This window comes from Drosophila mojavensis, unplaced genomic scaffold (assembly GCF_018153725.1).
Source record: "Drosophila mojavensis isolate 15081-1352.22 unplaced genomic scaffold, ASM1815372v1 contig_16, whole genome shotgun sequence".
Lineage (NCBI taxonomy): Eukaryota > Metazoa > Arthropoda > Insecta > Diptera > Drosophilidae > Drosophila > Drosophila mojavensis.
In genome coordinates, this window is record NW_025318693.1 from 561299 (window position 1) to 582555 (window position 21257).

General features: G+C 39.6%; 2 protein-coding genes across 2 annotated transcripts; both read right to left on the reverse strand.

The window, feature by feature from the left end:
* Positions 1–7996: 7996 nt before the first annotated feature.
* Positions 7997–9905, reverse strand: LOC6573853. The gene is made up of 2 exons (XM_001999876.2): positions 9186–9905; positions 7997–9127 (listed from the first exon to the last, which is right to left on the reverse strand). Exons 1-2 carry the CDS (start codon positions 9903–9905, stop codon positions 7997–7999), a joined length of 1851 nt encoding a protein of 616 aa, XP_001999912.2.
* Positions 9906–18090: 8185 nt separating this feature from the next.
* LOC116804509 lies at positions 18091–20191 on the reverse strand. The gene is made up of 2 exons (XM_032732396.2): positions 19080–20191; positions 18091–19008 (listed from the first exon to the last, which is right to left on the reverse strand). Exons 1-2 carry the CDS (start codon positions 19417–19419, stop codon positions 18950–18952), a joined length of 399 nt encoding a protein of 132 aa, XP_032588287.2. The 5' UTR covers positions 19420–20191; the 3' UTR covers positions 18091–18949.
* Positions 20192–21257: the final 1066 nt, after the last annotated feature.

Here is a 21257-nt window from a genome sequence, read left to right on the forward strand (position 1 = left end):
TGCAACTTTTCAAATTTGGTTTTTCGTTTCATGAACTTGAACAGTTAAAGCCGATTCGGAGCGAATATAAAAAGATAAAAGTATAAGAAAATATCTTGCATAAAATTGAGAGAAATGCAACGAAGTGTATATACTCTATTAACTGTATGAACTCATTAAAGCTTAACTATACGAAAGAAACCAAATAATTCTAATAAAAATATCATATGTGACATAATCGCAGGCTTTGAGTATTATTATGGGAAATGGGAAGGAGACTGGGAGACAGAACAATTCAATTATTGCTGCACAAAACTTAAAGCTGAATTATTAAAAAAAAAAAAAAAAAGATCAGCAATTTATAAAAAGATCATCAAATATTTCACTAATTGAATTTTTTAAAATATTTTTCCTTTAAATATTATTGTTATCACTACTATTAATTTAAAAAAAATTATATTTATATTATATATTCATATATACATTTGCTATATGCATACAAATATATATTTTGTGTGTACATTTGCTCAGCTTCCATTTTAACTTTATATTTTTACAAATTCGGCAAATACCGAACTTTTCGTATGATGTCTTCATACTCTCTTCATCCTCTGGAAGTCAGAACGCCGTTTTCCGAATCGACTAAGTAGAAATTTCCTCAGCAACACGAGGCACATCATTCAGTAGTAGTTATTTTTAGCTATCTCTCTCTCTCCCTCTCTCTCTCTCTCGCTTTCTCTCTCTTACACGAAGAAGCTTTCAGCTGAGTCATAAACCCTCAGAGATCGGAGATCATTTTTATAGTCCCACACAAATATTTCTACAACAGTAATAGGCAATCATTAGAAGATTGTATCATAGAGATCATAGAGTATTCAAATTGAAGGTGTGATAGCATATTAGTGTAAATGTTCATGTACTTACATAACGTAGCTAGAAAAGAGACCAAGCAGAAGAAGGATTATTAAGAGCAACGTTAGCTTGTCAGCTCATGTATGTATTTTGCTGGGAATGTATGTAAGAGTGCAAACTTTTTGCTCGGAGCTTATTTTAAGTGGGCACCAAGCTGGCGACATGTTTGGACAGACGGAGTCAAATGCCAGCGCGCTGCACTGGCTATTTCCGGCACTCACTTCGATGTGCAGGCGGAAGCAGTGCAGTTTTTGCTCATTTGCTGAGGAGCTGCTGCAACGCCGCGCCGCTCAGATGGGTCAAGCAGCTTATATGCTGGGAGTTCATTGTGCCACAAAACTGGACCACAGATGATGAGCCCATCAATTTTAGAGGCGGTCAACATATGTACACATGCAGCACATACCACATATGGACGTTGTGTTGGCTTAAGTGCACAACAAATGGCGGCAGAGCATTAGATGGCCATAAATACGGCTGCTGCTTAGGCCACTATGGAACATAACTCCCGCGACTCGAGCTAAGCTGCTTATATTGCGAAAATATGCCCATTGTCTCTTAAATGCCCAAAAAGAAAACAAATGTACCTCGGGCACAGCAGCAACAGCAATAACAACAACTACATATAGCAACAATAAATGTTCTCTGACTCCTTAACGGCCATAAAAACAGTGGTCAAGACAACGGGGGAACAAACAAATAAACATATATGAGGTGGGAGCAGTCTAGTGGGGCGTGCTAGACTAGGAAATACCCTCATACATACGTTATTCGTATTTATAATATGTCTTAGCATTAAAAATCGTATTTACAATTGTTCAATAATAATTTCTGTGGATTTCATATTGATATTCAAAAAATGTTTTTAGGCTTTCGAACACAGGCTACAGGAGATACCTATGTATATCATATTAATTCCTCAGATCTAATATTTCCCAAGATTGTCGGGTTCAAGCATAAAAAGATGACCATAATCAAGAGTATGTAAAACAATTAAGAGGATCGGCTATGAGTGCTGCTGTCTTATACTTCAATTTTGACTACGATTTTCAATGGGTTCAGGGAATAATGGGAGAGATAGTTCCACTCTTTTATTAAATAATAAAAAAAAAAAATAAAATAAAAAAAATTAAAATAATAATATTAATAATATTCATTCTTTAAGATCAGATGAATATGGCTTGATTAACTATAATATTCTTACAGGATTTCCTATTATTTCTTAAACTCTCTTCATTAATGGGCATAAAACAGGGTATAACCTGCCTGCGGCGGTGAGCGAAATTTGTATGCGCCCACGGCCAACTCCAAGATAAATATAAATAAAAATAAGAAATGCAATAATCATTAAACATGCCTCATTGGCGGAGCATGTGTGCAGCCATGTGTACGGCCAAGGGCCGTGGACTTGACCAGGCCGGATGACGACGGCCGACCGAATACCCGATAGACATGAATGAAAATGTGTGTTAAATTATGTAAGCAATATACGCTTATATCTGTTTGCCTGAGTAATAAACGATAAAACATCTACTTAATATGCGGAGGACATGCAAAAGTAGCTAAAGCTCCAATGTTTCTCTCTCTGCGTAGGTGCATTTGTTGCTTTTGCTTTGATTAATGCATAATCAAAACAGCATCAGCTGCGTCTGCTGCTTTACTTACCCATAAAGAAATCCACTTGATATAAATGTCCGTATATATGTAGATGATATCGAATGAAACAAAACAAAGCTGCATCAAATAAATGCAAAGGTAAATATTATTGATAATAAATATGTATTTTCTAAAAGGTTATTTTCATGTGATAATACAATGAATATATTTATAGTCGTTGGCGATGTGAAACGAGCATATTCGTCCTACTGTTCATCTTTATTCTGTCCAAAGATATACTCATGGGTATTGCCATTCTAGTGACTCTTTAGATTTGTTGGATGCGAGAAATACCAGCTTGTCATGGGGGAAATTGATATATCTTTTAAGCTTAAGCGTAAAGATTTCTAAAAATTTGAAATATATTAAATAATTTAAGCCTATATGTAAGGAGTAAGCTGGTGTAGCTACGTGTATTAGGGATACACAAAAGCCATGAAAAAAGTGCGAGTAAATTAATTTCCAAATATAATAGTATTTACATTCTCAACTTCTACTAGTATTACTAAATATATTATTATTAATTTTGCTATTATTATTTTTACTACTAATTCTACAGCGACACCTTTTACTACTATTTTTGCTACTATTACCTGTACTACAACTTCGGATATTATTACTTTTACTATTAATTTTTTTGCTATTAGTAGGTAATTACATTATTATACTCTTTTTCCATTACGACTTCTTTTACGGCTATTTATGCTACATTAACTTCTGAGATTACTATTTTAATTACCAATTCCTTTATTGCTACTACTAATTCTACCATAACATCGACCACTACACGTACTACTACGACTACACTTTCTACCACTACTTCTACTGATAAATCTACTATTACTTTTATCATTACTATTATATACTACTGTTTCTTCTTCAACTACTATTTCTGCTACTTTTCCACTTTTTCTACTGCATTTTCTCTTATTTCAGTTACCTAGCTCATATTACCTCCTGCAGTCTAAATATTTAAAAGATGTCAAACACATAATCAGCGACCGCGAAAACGCGAGAGTTCTCTGTGGGGATAAGAGTAGAGTGCGCTTTTTCTGATGATGTTTATTGTTGAGTAGCATTTATGTTTTCATTTATGTTGGCATATGTATATACATATATTTAGATTCTGCGAGTATCTAAAAGCACGATTTTCTAGAGTTTTTCCTTCCACTTTTTTATGAAGCAACCTCAGTCCTGCGTACTCCCATTTCATTCTCATAATATAAATACGTACAGTGAGTTTAAATTATATACATACACATTGTACAGGGTATTTACAGAGTATATGTGTATATATACAAGTGCATTGTATTTTCACGTTGTGCAACATTTTCATATATTTTTATTTAAGAAAATCCGTTGGTCTGAGCAACTGAATTACTGTTAGTCTTTCGCCCCGTCGCCGTCCATGTGTCGACTTGTTAAGCCACTGGCCACGCCACGCCCACTGGACACCACTGGTCGTTTGCTGACGGAAACTGAGCACTTGGACTGCTAATATATTGCCTCATGATGTGCTTTATGTGCTGCCCAGTGCCCGAGTTGTTGCTGACGTTGTAAATTGTGCAATTTGCAATGGTAACGAAGCTTGGTCCGCCAACTGCCCTGTCGCCAGCTAGTTGGCCTCCAGTCAACCGCTGCACCACCACTGAGCCAGTGAAGCACAATGCTATAAATTCGTATTAGACCGCTTCAAATGCTCGTTCCGTCAAATTTGAATTATGAAGCTGGACTCGCATTGTGTGTGCCCGCGTGACTAATTATCAAACAGAGTTGACAGCAATCAAGTTGCCATCAATGAGCATTTTACGAGCCTTTTGACCCGTTCGACAAATCGAACGAATAAAGCAGCATAAAGCTGTATGCATAATGTTCGATGTGTATATGTGCATGCATTTAATGACTGTTGAATGGCAATGAACTCGCTTGGGCAGCTGTCAGAGACAAGTTGTTATTGCCCGAGCTTTAACAAATTATGGGCTCAAATAAAAGTGGCTAAAGCTACGACAGAGCGAGAATAACAACCAATATGCAACAACGTGACACGAGCTACGTAAGTGGCCAGCTCCTGACTTTATGCTGCTGTTTTTTTTTTCTGTACCCACTCCCCCCCTTCTCCGTTTCTGCACACGCTCCACTTGCGCCGTGTGAGTTTTTCAAGTGCCGTGTTTGTTGCCACTCTCATGTCGCTGCCACACTATGCCCATTTATACAATACGTATATGTGTGTATGTGTGTGTAGACCTCACATTGAATTAGCTGGAGTGGCTGTCGAGACCAAGGACGAGAGCAACAACGGAACTGTGGTCAGCTGCTGGCATTTATGGATCAGCCTCGACGCCTGTTCCATACTCAAGCAGTTTGATTGACTCTGAGGCTTATTTAATTTAGGATTACAGACAGACTGGCATTAGATATTTTCAGCCTCTTCCATTAACGTTTCGAGGCTGCTGCAATCGAATTAGAGCGCTGGCTAAGTGATTATTTCAAAGTTGATCTAGGCAAACTTCATGCTGACTAAATACAGAGTACAAATAAAATTATGATAAAGTCTATTTCCATGCACAGCTGCAGCCGGCACACTTGTTGCACGCCTGTTGCTGCGAAAGTAAAGTTATTAAAAGTTTTTGAATTAACAAAGCGGCGACAACGCACTAAATGACGTCGACGATGCGCCAACAAGGCAGACAACGTTGTCGGCCAGGGACTGCATAAAATGTGAATTAAAAGCGAATAAAAAGACACAAACTTAATTTATGCGGAGCAGCAACAGCAACAGCAACAACAACTGCAACAACTTGGCTGCAACTATGTAATTGTAGCCAGTCGCAGTTTTAGCCCAGTTAGCGCGAGCAGCAGCTGCGTTGGGGCCAATGGTTGAAACTGTTAGTGGGCGTGCCGCGAACTCGAACTTTGTCCGGGGCCATGCGGAAAACGGAACTGCGAACGCAATATTAGATTCAAATGCATTTCCCAGCCGGTCGACACCTCCCGCATCCGGCTGCATGCCAACCCGCCCTCCCCGCCATCGTCCAGCGTTCGGAAATGAACAACAAACTTTCCAATTGAGTTTTCCGTTGCTTCCACAGTCGCTGCCAGTTGGAGGCGGCGACGTCGACGTCAGCGTCAGCGTCAGCGTCGTGCAAAGTTTTAACATAATTTTTGTTGTTGTTTATTTTGTAGCTTATCCATAAAATACAGCCGTGCAGATCTGAACGATGTCGAAGCCACGGCCAAGGCGGTCCTTTGCTAATTAAGCCTTGTTGTTGGGTATTGCAGTTGGCATAAATTTGACAAAGCAAACTCAATTAATTTGGCAAATTGTTTGTAAGAAATACGAAGCAACAGCAACAGCAACAACAACAACAGCAACTAGAATCAAAGCTCATAAATAGCAAACAAATTAAGCAGTCAAATAGTAAGATGTGTGTAAGTAATCCAGAATCGGGAACGGAGCCGGGGTTGCTGTCTATCCTCGCAGCGGGTGAGCCGAGATGATAATGATGCCATTTACTAGCCAGACGGAAACAAAATAGCAACAACAAAGGGCGGCCAGGGCAATAATGAAAATTGGACAGCGGTCGAAGGCAAAACGGAAGTCAAAGCAGGACAATATATATACATTCTCTTCTTTTTATTGTAGAAAAAATGCCAACAAAGCGAACCGACAATCAGCACAAGCAATAAACTGAGAGACCAAAAAAATAAAGAATGAAAAAAAAAAAAAAAAAAAAAAAGGAAAAACAAAATCATACAAAGAGCGGCAGAAAATGACCTCGAGAGATTCTGTCTAAATGAAACGAAGCGCCAGCAAAATTCTGACTCTTCCGTTGGGCTGTGTGTGAGCCCGAGGCATTAGCTGCTAGCCATTTCAATCAATTTACTTACTCACACAACAGCAATGTGTGTGTGAGCATTCAGATAGTTCCACATGCCTGATGGTATTTGCAAGACTTTCCCCACATACCCTGCATCCGGTAGAAGGACTCAGAGAGTTTCATCCATCACTCAATATGATCTGCTATCTGTAAGAGTTTTTATTTGCATTTTAAATGATATTTGCAATTTTGTTTACAACTTAAATAGTTGATAAATTTAATTTAATTTTATATGAAATTATACTTATATTATAGGGCATCTTCTAGTCTGTCCGTGTTGAGCTCAGAGCCCACTCGGCTTCATTTCTTTTTATAAATGGGCACGTGAGCAGCTCCCTAAAATTCGTTAGCCGGAAATAGCAGCCATGACGGAAACGAAGACACATTGTTGCTCTGCTAGGACGCTGTGCGCCGACAGTCCAATGTGATTGAGCATGTATGTGTATATGCGTGTGTGTGTGTGTTTGTTTCTGTCTGTGTCTAAGTGTATAAAACTGTGTTGTGCACTGAAGCAACCTAAGCAGTTATTTGTCATCTAGCAAACGTTTCAGAATGCCTAGTGAAAGCTTTTAACTGTGTCTGTGTGTGTGTGTGCGTGTTTGTGATTTCTGTATCCCCACAAAACAACGGAAGTCAAAGAAAGTTATTCAATTTAGTATGAAAAACTGTCCTTACGGTTGATTCGCTTCACTTTTAGTCCGTAATCCATCGAAACCAAAGCGGCAAACGCAATGAAAGTCGAGAACGCATCATCGTAAGGTTTATGAAAAGCTGAGCATTTACATAAATACAACACTTTATTTGCTATTTGCGGCAACAAGCAACACCTAAATTCCAATCATTTTTCAATTGAATAAACTGCTCAATTATGATGATAAATTGTCCTGATCTAGTATGATTATTATGGGCATATAAAGTATAGCTGAGCTGTTACAATATAGAACTTACTTGTTATTACTGAAATGGCTGAAATATATTATAAATAAAAGCTAAATTATTTAATATTTTAAACTATAATTATCAAGATGATCCGGCAAGTGATTTGATTTTTTTTAGTTAATGCTAGAATGTGAGATTTTTATGCCGCTGTTTGGTTGCTGTTATATCTCAACATATGGTATATACTTTATAAAAGCTTTAATAATAGAGGCAACAAATAACACTGACATACAGTAGAATCAGAATATAGCGACTCCGCTTATACAGGCCGCTTATTACGATGAAATTGCTGGTGCCCAGAAAAACTTATATGAGCAAACTTATACGGCTTTTGCGTTTTGTGGGTATATAGAGCATCGTTATAACGGATTCTACTGTAATAATATATAACTTACAGATTTCGTACAGCTTTAAGATGCAGAAAAATAATGGGTTTTGGGAAATGTGAATAGATCTACACTTACTTAAATCTACTAGATCTGCTTCTCAATCAACTTCAAAATGGACTGCAATGCAATATAAATATAATAATTATGTATGCAATATAAATATAATAATTATGTATTTAAACTGAGCAAGAGAATGAATCTATTCAAGCTTCAAGCACGTTGGTTAAGTATGCGTCAGTAAGGCTACCAATGAAATCTTAAATGTACGCGATTCTTCCAAATAATCTCGCATATCAGGCTCAAGACGCAGATGCCAATGCATATCCAATAGCCCTTTATAAATACCATATAATCCTGCACATTCATGCTGACAAATGAGTTGTCTTCCGGAATGACCTGAATAAAGCCCGCATGTGCCGCTTTTTTAAAACTCACCGCTCTCCATCTTTCGAAAACTCCAGTCAGGCGGCTTTGTATATAGAACCGAAAAAATGCGTCCCTAAACGGCGAGTTTCGACCCATGGGAATATGTAGAATGGTCGACGAAGTGCAGAAATTTTGGCTCAGTAGTTGAAACAGCGGAGGATTAAGCCGAGACTGCTGGAATGAGGCAATGTTCCAGGCTCCTTCGCTGGCGCAATAAGCATAGCTGGTATTGAGGCTATTCCGGTGCTGCATCAGAGTGGACGAATTGACGACGAGGAGGCGTGGCTCCAGCGCTTTTGGTAACAATTCGTTTTTGAAGTACATTTCGACTTCGGCTTTAGTTACCATGATGCGCAGTGGACTCCGTAAGAAGTCTGCAACAGTATGAATCTGCTGTGGCGTGCTAGTCAGGCTAATTGCCCGCGTTAGAGCTCCAGTTCTGTTGTTCCAAAGTATGAAGAAGCTGAGCAGGATGGCCATATGCACCATTTTGTAGGCATTGCTGAGGCGTCTGAATAGATTCTCGTTCACCGGCTGCATGCTGAAAAGGACGAAGGCCAGAAAGAATCCTTTAGAGCAGTTGCGGGCAAGCAGCTGCCATCCAAGCATCAGCAATGGTAATATCACCACCAATAAAACTCCATTGTTAAGGACAACGAAGCTCATAAATCTGTTGAGCGGACGGGGAATTAGGACGGGCACCATGAGGCAAGTTTTCGTTGGAGACATGACTATAATGCCTTCAGCCTCGTCAGATTTCTGTATCAGTTGCGTAAACGGATGTACGCCGATATCGATAATGCCGCGAGCTGGCCACGTTAACGTGCGATTGTGGTAATTGAACCGGTTCACATCAGGTGTTCTCTCGACGCGCAGAGTACCGTTGCAATGCTCTATGAATCCGGCCACAAGTTTACCAACGATGCCATATATCTTACCATTTGGCAGCTGATAATGTAAACATAATATTAGATAGTATTCGATCCCAATGTTGCGCCTCCCTTACCAGGAATGCGTATGCATAATCCTGAAAGACGGGTACACGAAATTCGTAGCCTTTCACATCAGTGACGTCTACGGCTTCCCATTTGAAAGCAACGCCAATGTCGGTCACATTCTGAATGCTGATCTTGGGGAAGGGCGTGTAGCTGAAGAGTTCGTCATACGTTGAAAAGTTGTCATTGTCATTCTGTATGATCCGCTGATAAGTTAGGGCGACATTGATAAAATGATAGCGCCAGCACCAACGAAAGAATAAATATATCTCCTCCATTGAGGGTTGGTGCGGTTTGCCTGGATTGAGAATAAAGAGAATGCGCAGATCGTGACGACCTTCCAGCATCTTATGGACAACCTTGAACATGGACTCCTGCTCTACCCTCAGGTTGCGCACGGTGCAAAAGACAAAAGTTTTCCGGGCTATGATACCCGGCTCAGGAATGGTCCTCTGCAGGCCATATATGATGAGCGGCAGTCTCAGAGTCACTGCCAGAAATCGTTCCAGTGAGACGAAATAGTGGCTCTCCACCAATGGCTTCACCAGCTTTCGGTTGTCCGAAAATGTAATCAAGCCGTTGAATTTATGCCGCAAATGCAAATTAAGTGATAAGTCCTGAACAAAATTCAAATTGTAAAATGCATTGCTATCGGCGAGAACCGAGGCGGGCGAGAACACTCCATCTAACAGGCAGAGAGCCCCCAAAGCGAACCACCTTTTGGCCAACATTGCACTTGTTCAACTGAAGCCAGTGATTAGCTTAACCCATATATAAATAGTGAAAGTTCTGCCTGATTTTGGGCATTTGTAATACTCATGTGCCCTAATGAGGTGACTGCAAAGCGACGTTTTCCTTTGAGCTAATTGAGTTGTTAGCATAATTAGCCAAATTTATTGACTCATTGCATGAATGGCTTAACTGTTTAAAGGTGAAAGTAAATATATTTAAACAATTTACATTTGAAACATAATATTTTAAGCGTAAATACAACCGATTAGCAATTAAATGAAATTTTGGAAACTGCCTCACTTTGTAAGTGTATGAAAACCTAAGCTGATTATTTGTGTAACTTAATGTAGCAAAAAAGTGTTTTGATAGATTTTATCTACTAAGAATATGCCTTTGTATATGTAATTTTACATATGTGTATAACATCTTATAGATGTAACCGCATTTAATTGTCTAACTAAGAACAGTCGTCAAATTAAATTTTAGAGAGAAGTAATCAAAAGGCTTCCAGATGTTTACATCTACAACCAGCAGCTGTACTCTATGATATTTAATAATATTTGTGTTTAAATTTGGAGTAAGCATATTCAGCCATCAGGACGAGGCAGCATAACTATCCATGCAGACTGTGCTTTATGAAAAGCAAACAGCAACAGGAAAGCAAACAGGCTGCCATATTTACCTTATCATAAGTATGCCTAACAATGCCTCTGCTCTGATTTGATTATATATATGTATAAAAGTGCGTGTGTGTGTGTGTATGTGTGTGTGTGTGTTGCTTTGTCCTGGTCTGCAGTTGGTTGTTCAAACAAGAGAAAACAAATCGAGAAGCTGTCAAGTAAGCTCACAACATGGACTGTCCCTCTATGGCAGCTAAGACCACGTCAATATGTTTAGTCATATCATAATCCATGTTATGATTTATTTGCACTTTTCAATCGATGCTGCTGTGCTGGGCTGCGCCCTTTTCTGTAATATTTTGTTGCTGTTGGCACTCTAAGCTTGTTCACCAAATTAATGCATTGTTATTAAGACGAGACAAAAAATTGGCAACATCGTGAGCTTGCTGGTGAGCCATAAATAACATCACGATAAATGTCCAACTGCTGTGGGTAAGGCGAGGGCAACGCTGCGTATGTGTGATCTGTGTGCGTCAGTCTCTTTGCCGTTTGTCGCGTACAATGAGCGAAACGTGTGGCTCGTTTGTCACGTGCCGAGTCAGTAAATTGCAATAAACTCTAACCAACATGTGTCCCGGCGACATTTAATAGAAATAAGTGCGAAGCGAAAGAGCACAACTCAGCTGCCACATATATATTTTATATACTCGAAATTGTCACCTTTATTTTCCTTGTCTCTTTCACTCGGGTATTTGTCATGTTTGCCTTTTGTCAACTGGCAAGTACACCTCATAGCAGTGCCAACCGAATATCGTAGGCCATATCTAAAGCAATCTCCACTGTGCATACTATTAAAGGTTTCGATCTTCATTTTATATAAAAATCGACTATAAAAAGGTTGTTATCCAAGATATTTTTCCAAAAGAATATGAAGCTATTATGCTGCTGTGTTTTTCCCAACATGTTTTCTCTAAATTTGAGTAAGTCTTAAGAGCAATTTTCGTGAACGAGTTAGGATGCGATGTGGAGTAGCTTAACTTTCGAAAATTTTGGAATACCTGACTTTATCCAGTTTATTACGTCTTTAAGAAGCAGATATACATAAATTTTGGAAGCAGTGATTTTGAATCTAAGTTTTGATTCCAGTATATTTTTATAATTCTATTTATTCAGTTATTCAGGCTATTAAAAGCTATTTTCAATATTCCACGCCCACCTAAGGGTCATAGTATTTTATATTTAGAAGCCGAGCACTTGTTCAGAGTTGCACGTTTCGAATGGACGTAACTATCGCGATATATTTTGATCTTGGGTTTTCAGTGCGTGCACATATATATCAATTTTCAATTAACTGTCACTTAATATACATACGGAAATATTTAGTAGTCTAATGCATCGGCGTATCTGAATAAGTTTTATAAGTTTAGATGAGGAGTATATATTGAAAATTTCAAGCCATTTGCTTCAATAGCAAATGTCTTGTCTCAATACGAATAGATAGATGGACGGAGAGTAGTCCGGCCAATTTAATATGCCCTTGTCACCTCGTGAATGTCTTTATTAATACTGATTGAATTGTAATTCCTTTCTCACTTCTTCAACTATCACAAAGTATATTAAGCTGATCTTTAACTGTCAACTGGCCAAGTGTTTGTTGTTGCAGGTAGCACAGCAAATCCCCCAAAACCCGTGTATGACATTGAAGGCCATTTGTGAAGCCATTGGAAAACATTTTACATTATCCAATGGCATTCTGTGGCTCTTAACTGCCGGAATGCGACCGAAATCAAAAAATCCAATTATGCAGAAGCACGTATTTTCCATTAGGCAAACAGCATTTCAGGCGCGACTCGTGGCGTGTGGCCAGGATCATTGGCTGCCGGCTGAACGGACGTACATGATAGGCGCAAGGTGAACGCTTAAAAGTTCTGCTTAATGAATATTGTCTTTGGCCTTTTGTTTCGAGCTCTGCTGGCAATTAAGGCCATTATTATAGTGAGTGGCGTCAGCTGACGCGAGAGCGGGTTGCCAGCCGAAGCCATTAAATGCAGTTTGGCCCGAATGTCGACCCGCACCTGAGAGCCCTCGGCTCCGTTTGCTCACACATGACAGCGCACTTGACATTTCAATTTCCGTGTGGAGCAACTACTATATGTAGCAAAGACAATGCTAGCGACAACAGTAACAACAATGGTAGCAAATAATAAAACGAAGAAAAAGGGGGGAGAGAGAGAGAGAGAGAGAGAGAGAGAGAGGGGGAGGGGGAGAGCAGCTGTAGCCAATTTCATGCGGGCGAAGTCTCAAAGTTGCTTTCAATTATCCAGTCAGGACACGCTTGCTGCTTTTGTTTTTACTTGTTTGTTTTTTTTTTTTTTTTGTTTTTCATTCCTTTTTTTTTTTTTTTTTTTTTTTGCATGCCCGACACGCGCCCAACTTGAACTTTTTCATAGTCCAGCTGCAGTCATGAAGTCTATTCACATTTTACGCTTTGTTGCTGGCCCAAAACCCTCGACTCGGGCTGCTTGTCTGCCAGCCTGGTTGACTGCTGCACTTTATTATGCTCACAGAAATATAAGACGCACTGCAGCGACAAGTAGCGGGTGCGCCTGGAGTGGGCGCGGTGGCATCTGCAGTAACTCGGTGCAGGTGCAGCGGCCACTTCACCTGAAGTGGACAGGCAAAGCTGCCAAGTGGCATTAATAACAAAAGCCAGTTGAGCTAGGCAGGAGCAGGATAAGCAGGCAGGTACAAGTGACTCAAAGACGGGATATGGGAATACATACTATATATACATAGGTATATATATATGTATGTATATGTCTGCATTGCGTTGCGACAATTCGATTGGTTGTTCCATAAGTTATGCTAATTTACTTTTATCGCATCGTCGCTAAAGTCAATTTAATTGTAATTTTCCACGCGCAACGCATTTTAGTTTTATTTCCGTCAACGCTTTTCAATTTAGTCGACTTCGCCGCCTGTCGCTCTGTCCTCCTTGCCGCCATGGCCGCATTTTCATGAGAAATAATTTAATTTGCCTTTTCCACTTCGACGTCCACTTTCCAAACTTTGCTTTTGCCCATTTCCTTTGCGACTGTCGTAGTTGTCTGCCTTGACTAAGCTCGGCCCCGCTTCGCCGCCTGTCGTCCACGTTTATATCATTTGAAAATTCAGCGCTCGTACATTTTTTCATTATTGAAAAGGCGCGCAAGGAAAGCTCGAGACGGACGCGCATAAAACTGGCATTGAATGTAGCTGCTGGCCAGGCGCTTGGAAATAATGCGGCTTGGGCGCGAACCGACGCACACCACCCGCATCCCATCCCATCCCATACCAGTCCACCCCCTACTCTCGGCTCTAGCCGAGTGGCCTTTAAGTGGAAAAAAGGTTTTGTCATGGCTAAGCACTTTTCAAATTCACAAGGGTCGCCGCCAGCTGTTGCCCACTGGCCGCAAACCGCATTAAGGTCTACGACTTTCAGCGGCCATAACAATGGAGCATTTCGCTCATGGACTACTTCCGCATGCTGAGGCGATTGCCAGGCGAAAATCACAGATAACATTATCAGAGAACTAAACTAATTTGCCGCAAAATTTATAAATTTATTACATCCATTATTTCGCATACAGGGTATTCCGTAGTGACATACCTTTTGCGTTACCTGAAAAGTTTTAACACAATAATTGCCTGAAACTTTCAGATTGTAGACGTGGAAATTTGCCGACTTTAAGGCAAATAACGGATTAGCCATGAGAGAATAATAATTACGATAATATAATATGATTTAATATAGCCATGGGGAGGGGTTGTCATAATTTGACTCTTGTTGACTCTTGACTTGGGCGAGTCGTGTGTTTCATAAATCACATACACTTCATCAAATGTAAGCGCAACTGGAAATTATTTCGATGAGCATTATGATGATGATGGGCCGCCTACATAAACTCGAATCCTTTTCCTGCTTGTCTGGGGCTTTTTATCTCCTCATGTACAAGACTGCAGATGAAAGGAGTCTGTGACAGCAGCAGTATGGAAAGTTTGACATGCTAACTAGAGGGGCTGGTAGGGGTTGGGGCGGGATGGGGCGCTGCGGTTAGTACAAGTCGAGAGCAAAAGAGGAGCCAACAGTTATAGCAATGAAAGCAACGCATGAAGTTTGATATCATTAAAGACCACTTATGTGTCAAATGCAACAGCCGTAGGACGACAGACGAGAGAGGACGGGAGACAGAGGACGGAGACAAAGGACGGAGAGGACAACAACAACTACAACGATGATGACGGCACACTTAAATGCCATTGAAACTGAAGCTCACTTGCCAAGCAACATATACATACATACATACACTCACAGAGATAGATATTCTCTTTCCCCACGCACTTGCCATCCATTGCCATCTCGCTTCCTCTCTGTCGCTCTCACTCTGTCTATCTCTCACTGCTTACAGGCTCAAGTCAACTACAACTTGACGCACAAAAGCCGCATCAACAGCCTTCATCAGATGTCATCTGAAGAATGGTTTTGGTTTGGTTTGCGCCATAATCAGGCTATGCATTCTCTTGGTTTTTTTTTTTTCTTTTTCTGCATTCTGCTAAGCCACTACGCCTGACATTATCAGTGCGCCTGACTGATTTGTGAAGCCGACAGGAGACAGCAGAGAGCAGACAGGAGGCAGCCAGTAGCAGCTAGGACGCCAGTGCAGGCGGCGCACTCAGGATACGGGCGCATAATTTTCATAATTGCATTGGCACGCATCAACGGAAATTGCGTGACGCCATCAAGTCGTTGTCAATAATTGCCACACCAGGAGAAGATGCCTCCCAGCCACCCAGCTTGCAAGCCGCATGTGTGTGTGTGTGTGCTTGTGTTTGCTTTTGCGTGTGTTTAATGGAAAATGGATTTGCAAAATGTTAAAGCCACAGCAATGAATTAAAATCAGCGCCTGCATAAATTATGGCACTTTCATTAACAAACAATTGCCCGCTGAACCGAAAACCCCAAAGCCAACTTAATGCAATTTAATTAAGCATCTCGTTATGGATGCTCGGTGGATATGCTTATGTTGCTGCTGTAAGACTTTGCGTGCATGATTAATGAGTGAAGCACAATTTGTCGCCCGCCGTGTGGCTGAGGTACATTGCGAAGGTGAATTGCGACTGTCCGACAATAATTCAACTGTTACCGCACTGAAACCCAATGAAGCGTATGCAAATATCTGCCACGTTAATCGTAGACTAGTTGCTCTGCTTTAAAATATTCCAAATGCCGTGCTCAGCAAATAGATAGACAAGAAGTAAAAGCGCTCTAGTTAAGACTGTTTGACTAGGAGATGCCCTGAATTCTGAATTGATATTCCAATCATTGTATGCTTTGTTTTATTATATATAATATCTTGTTGCCTCGTTCTCGCTCTGAGCTAAAGGCTTTTATGTTTGAATTTTTGTTTTCTGTTGATCTCTTTGAGTCGATCTTGACGTTCGCACAATGAGAGTCGGTAAATGAGCATACGCTCTAAAGGTCTTCACATGTTCATTCTCACGCATACACTCAATTCACGAATGCAAAAGAAGCTCTGAGCTGAAAGAATCATTAACTGAGCATACACTCAGAAAGTCTTCATATTCATATTCACGTCAATGAATGTAAGCAATTCCATACCATACCAATACTTATACAAAAGACAATATATAGAACTCAAGCAGAAGGTCGGGGATCGTTAATCGAACTCATTAAAGAGCCGTTGTAATGGGCTCCCGACTGAGTTTGTTCTCAGAGTGTGATTATACGAGACATATTTGCAGACATCTAGAAATTATCAACAGTTATTTACGAGCTATACCATGTGCATAGACACATATTATTACACATCCAAACGCACGTATAAGCACTCGCTCTGCTTACACATCGACTGCGCTTATGCAGTACCTGCCTTACTCTATAAAACAAGTTACTTAGTAACGAAATTTCCACAGTATTTCTAGCATAGCTTTTCTTCTAGATCTAGATTGTTCAAAAAAATCAGAGTATATTTGACAAAATACAATTTACAAAAAAATGCTTAGGAAATTTAGTACAAAATGGAAGAGCTATCCAAGATCGAAAAATAAAATTATATACAATATATTTTCTATACAGCAAAATTTCCAGCTCTTGCGGTATTTAGGTTGCGCTTAACAAGTCAAGGCAAATTATCTGTTTTTCGAAAGTAGGAAACTCAAATAATTATTCGAACAAAAAAAAAAAAAAGAATATTTAAATGATAAGCTATTATGGCGTATGGTATACACCAGTTCAATATTAAGATTTCATATTTGGGCTTTATGGCATAGGAAATTGTTACGTTTATATAGACAGGCGGATAAAAATAACAGACAAAAGCAGACATTCACAGCTAGATCAGCTCAGCTCATCGTGCTGAAGAATATACATATACTTTATGGGTTCAGCCACGATTCTAACTGTTTGTTACATACATTCTCAAAAAACCCTTGTACCCTGATTTACCCATTTCAAAGTGAAAATGCAGTGGGCGAGTTTTCACTATAATTTAGCAGTTTTTGCAGATGCGGCACCCAATTTGCCAGCTCAACGCGCCAAAAATCTGCCAAAAATCTAATAGTATAATTATAACGAGTGGGCGGCGGTTGTGGTTGGTCTAAAAACTTTCAGCTCCAACAGGCAAAAGTTGAGCGGAGCACGCCCGAAATTATGCTACACAAATTTTACCTTAAACAATTAACACTTTTGCCAGCTTAAGAGAGGTGGAGCAAGGGGCGGAGGGGTGGAGAGGGGAGGGCATGTGGTACAAGAGCTGTAGCAGATTCAACAAGTGTCCGGGTTGGCTTGCCAACGAACTTTGGCTCATGGCTGCCAGGCTGCGTGTAGTTATTGTCCTAGTTGTTGTTGTTGTTGTTGTTACTCCTGCTGCTGTGGCTGGTTTGGCCTGTGCTGCTCTCGCTGCTGTTATAATATAATAAAGCGCTTATTAAATTTTATGCCAGCATTGATATAACAAGCTGCGCGATATGCCCACAAAATTGCTGTCCTGGGCTGGCCGCAACCAAACACTTCCTGTTCCGTGGCAGCTCCTCGCAGTCTGTTACATCTACATCGACTTCTTTTTCGTCCTGGCAGGCGCTGCTCTATTTCTTGCGCTCATGATAATGATGCGGTTTTGTGAGAGCATTTTGTTGGCCACCCGCCTGGGTTAGGCCACTGTGGTTGCACCACTCAACTTCGCATGCCACAGTCTACCACAACGACCTCTGCTTCCCCTCAGCTCTCTATCTCTCCCTCGCTCCAGTCTCCCGTTTAATTTCGCCTGGCAAAAGTTTTCGTGTACTGGCAACACTTTCGCCCATGTTGTTATCGTTGTAACTGGCCCTGTTTTTGTACTTTCCAGTTCCCAGCAGTAAGTCGGGCTGTTCGTCGAAAGTTATGCGTAGCCATGGGAGGCGGAAGCGACTGTTTTGTATGGCTGGCGCTTTCTGGCAATGCGGAAAGGTCAAATTTAATAATATGTCAATTGCGACTTTATAGTGTGTGTGTGTGTGTGAGTATGTCTGTGTGCGTAATTAAATTTAATTTTCATATGATATTAAAATTTAGAAAGTTTATATTGAACTGAACACAAACTGTTAGTTCTAGTAAATGCAATATTTTTCATTCAGGCCAATAGATTCATTAATTCTATTCAATTTATATTTTCATATGGAAACTTTGATAGATAGCGAGCTTACGGGAGGGTTTAGAGAGGGTGTTGTGTTTGCTTTAAATTAAAAATCATGTTGGCGCGCCCAAATGGGCAGAATAAGTAGACAGTAAGCTCACAAAGGGTTTACTGGAGTGCCTTGTATGGCCTCAATAAACATTATTATATATATTAACAAATTAAAATATCGTGTTATATTGTCATTGAAAGCTTTCAATTTGCTGAACTCTTAAGATAAAGCTTTCAATTTGTTGTGCTCTTAAGAGAATTGTTCTAATTCTTGAAGACCTAGTCTCCATTATGTTTTCCAAAACAATTAATTATCTATGTAATTAATTTCTAATTCTACGATTCGATCTCTCTTTTGGATAATATTCTTACCGAAGTTACTCATTTGTTCTGATTACACAATTTGCTTTCAAGAAGAAGAGCTCATAGCTCTTGGATATGTTTCTATAAGTATAATATGAAGGGTCTGACCTAGGAGCGTTAAACTTATTAGAAAACAATTGTTTAATATTTCTAGTTTTTAGGAACTTATAAAGAGAGATGACCATGTTCATGCTTATGACTGACAATCAAACTTTAAGAATTTTTGCTAATGTACTTCGATTTTTCCATGAACTACTCTGAAATAAATCTATTTAACTAGTGGTTACAAATTATAGTTTAGAATATAAATTAGACTTAACCACCTTAAAAATCTTCGTCTTAGATAACAACTCGTTTCAGATGTTTTTCGCAGTGCTTCTTAGTAACTTCCTTGAGACCTGCAAATAGAATCAACTCAAATTGAGTAAAGCAACGCAGAGAGCTCAACGAGTCGAGGGTAAGCGCTTACGAGGCAGTCGATTATTGTGGCGCTTGCAGCTGGCAACGGCCATGAAGCACTGATTGGGGAACTCGTAGCAGGTGCCGCCGTCGCTGCCGTATACGGATTCCGAAAACTTGGGGCATTTAATAATGTGGCAGTTGCGTTTTTCCCCTTTTATGGCGGTTTGGAGGAGGCTGAGTAGGTGTTGCTGGGGTGCTGTACTGATATACCGAGAGAAGTTCGGCATCCGTCGAAGAGTTGGGTACTTCCAAACTGTTCGGATATACGGCGCCCAGTTGATTATTGACTTCGAGCAAGTTTTCATGAGGGTCATCCAGGGTGAGAAAAGAAACTCGGCGATCTGCATCGACGTTTAATGCGCCAGGTAATTCACGAACGCCATACAGACAGGAAAACAGTTGAATAGATGATGGATTTTCTACTGCAGCTAGCTCCGCGCCTTGACTAAATCCCGGTTCGTAAGAATATCCCATGGGCGGCACAATCAGGCCTCGTACCAGACAGTTGTACAACACAACAAAGTTGACTGGCATATTCCAAGCTGAACTTGAATTAAAATGCTAAAACTGATGTCTGAGAAGAAACTGAGGCTCTTCTCACCGAAGCTTGACGCTTTTATAGTTGCGACCGTAAAGAGTCATAAAGCTCGCCGCCCTAGCTCTTGTTTATAATTAATTCTAACTGCTTTAATTACGCAGAAATAATTAGACACTGTACATTAAGTTGATTTGTTTAGTTTTAATGCTCAGCTAAGCGGTTGACATGGTTTTGGGTTCTTTTATAGTTCTCACTGTAAACATCTCGAGTTTCGGCTCGCGTTTATCCCAGTCCATCTTCTGAGATGTTCTACTTGAAACTTACCGGAAGCAATGGGATATCGCATTGATCTGAACTGGGTTGACTTTCGCCGGGTTCTCATTGTCTCTCTATGGGGAGCACTCACTAATATTTCACTTAATATATTTCATTATACATAATATAGTTTGGTCTTGCTTCTACGCAACGCCGCGACAGACTTGTCTTTCGGCCCAGCTGCGAGTACATATTTATATATTATGCTGACGGTGAGTTAGTTGTTTTGATGTCAGATTATTAGTCAGTTTCAGGTTTGCTGAAGTTAACTGATTTCAAAGCCGCCTAACTTGATATATTAAATGCTGTAGCTGCTAAGTTCAGCACTTACCAACAATTAAAAAATATTATCTCGCTTAGCTGTCTGATTCTTATCGTGCATTAAATACGGCAGAAGAGAGTTTTATGTAAAAGACCTTTTATTGCTAATAATACGAGGGATCTTCTTTAATATTGAGCTCAGAATGTGTTTGACAAATCGTATCAAAGACCAAATGTTGGGTAGATCGCTTTTAATGTGTGCTCTACTCAATTTGTATAAAAACTCGAGATATGAGAAGTTTTAAGCTAATGGTGGATGATTTGTGTGCAAAATTAATATTACTATTATCTTTTTCCATCCCACTTGAGACCAAATTATTTTCAATACACTTATATTTATATTAAAGAGATATTAATATGTATCTGAAACATTTTTAACTATATAAATAAATATAAATCTATATTATTTTTGGAAATGATTATGATAATCATGTAACGTAGTAAACATAAAAGTTCCTAATATTTTAGGAAGATCGAGTAGAATATGTCTTCTTTTGATTATTTTGATTTGGAAATATTCGTCTTTAAAAAAAAAATATATATATATATATATATATATATATATATTTTTTTATACCCTATTTTAATTGTAAAGCATGCTTTCATTTATGTGCATATATCGTTTGATTTTAAAGTTTTTTTTTTAGATATTGGCATCAGCCATCTATTGGCATTAGTATATCGCAACAAATTAGAGTTAAATGCATATAATGTATGTATGGAATTTGTAAATTAGATGCCGATTTGCTTTTAAAAGCGGTCATTAGTCACAGTTTGGCGTTTTAAAATACTCCCATACTAATACAAATGACACTCGACCCCGCCTGGCAAAGCCGTAAATCTCGAATTAAATGGCGAGATAAGCGAATTGCGTAAATTATCTCGTTTTGTGTTGGCCAAGTTCGCACACAATGCAAACCGTAGAGGAGTCGCTGAGACACCAAAAGCAACAGGACGCCGATACAGTTACATACACAATGTGTATGCGTGTGTGTGCCCTCGCTCAACTGT

Bases quoted from the DNA above. Each gene is read 5' to 3' on its own strand.
- LOC6573853 (XM_001999876.2), bottom strand. From the start codon at position 9,905: ATGTTGGCCAAAAGGTGGTTCGCTTTGGGGGCTCTCTGCCTGTTAGAT. The intron at 9,128-9,185 runs GTAAGGGAGGCG...TTACATTATCAG, and splicing joins ATTATGCATACGCATTCCTG to CTGCCAAATGGTAAGATATA.
- LOC116804509 (XM_032732396.2), bottom strand. From the start codon at position 19,419: ATGCAGATCGCCGAGTTTCTTTTCTCACCCTGGATGACCCTCATGAAA. The intron at 19,009-19,079 runs GTAAGCGCTTAC...TTCTATTTGCAG, and splicing joins CCACAATAATCGACTGCCTC to GTCTCAAGGAAGTTACTAAG.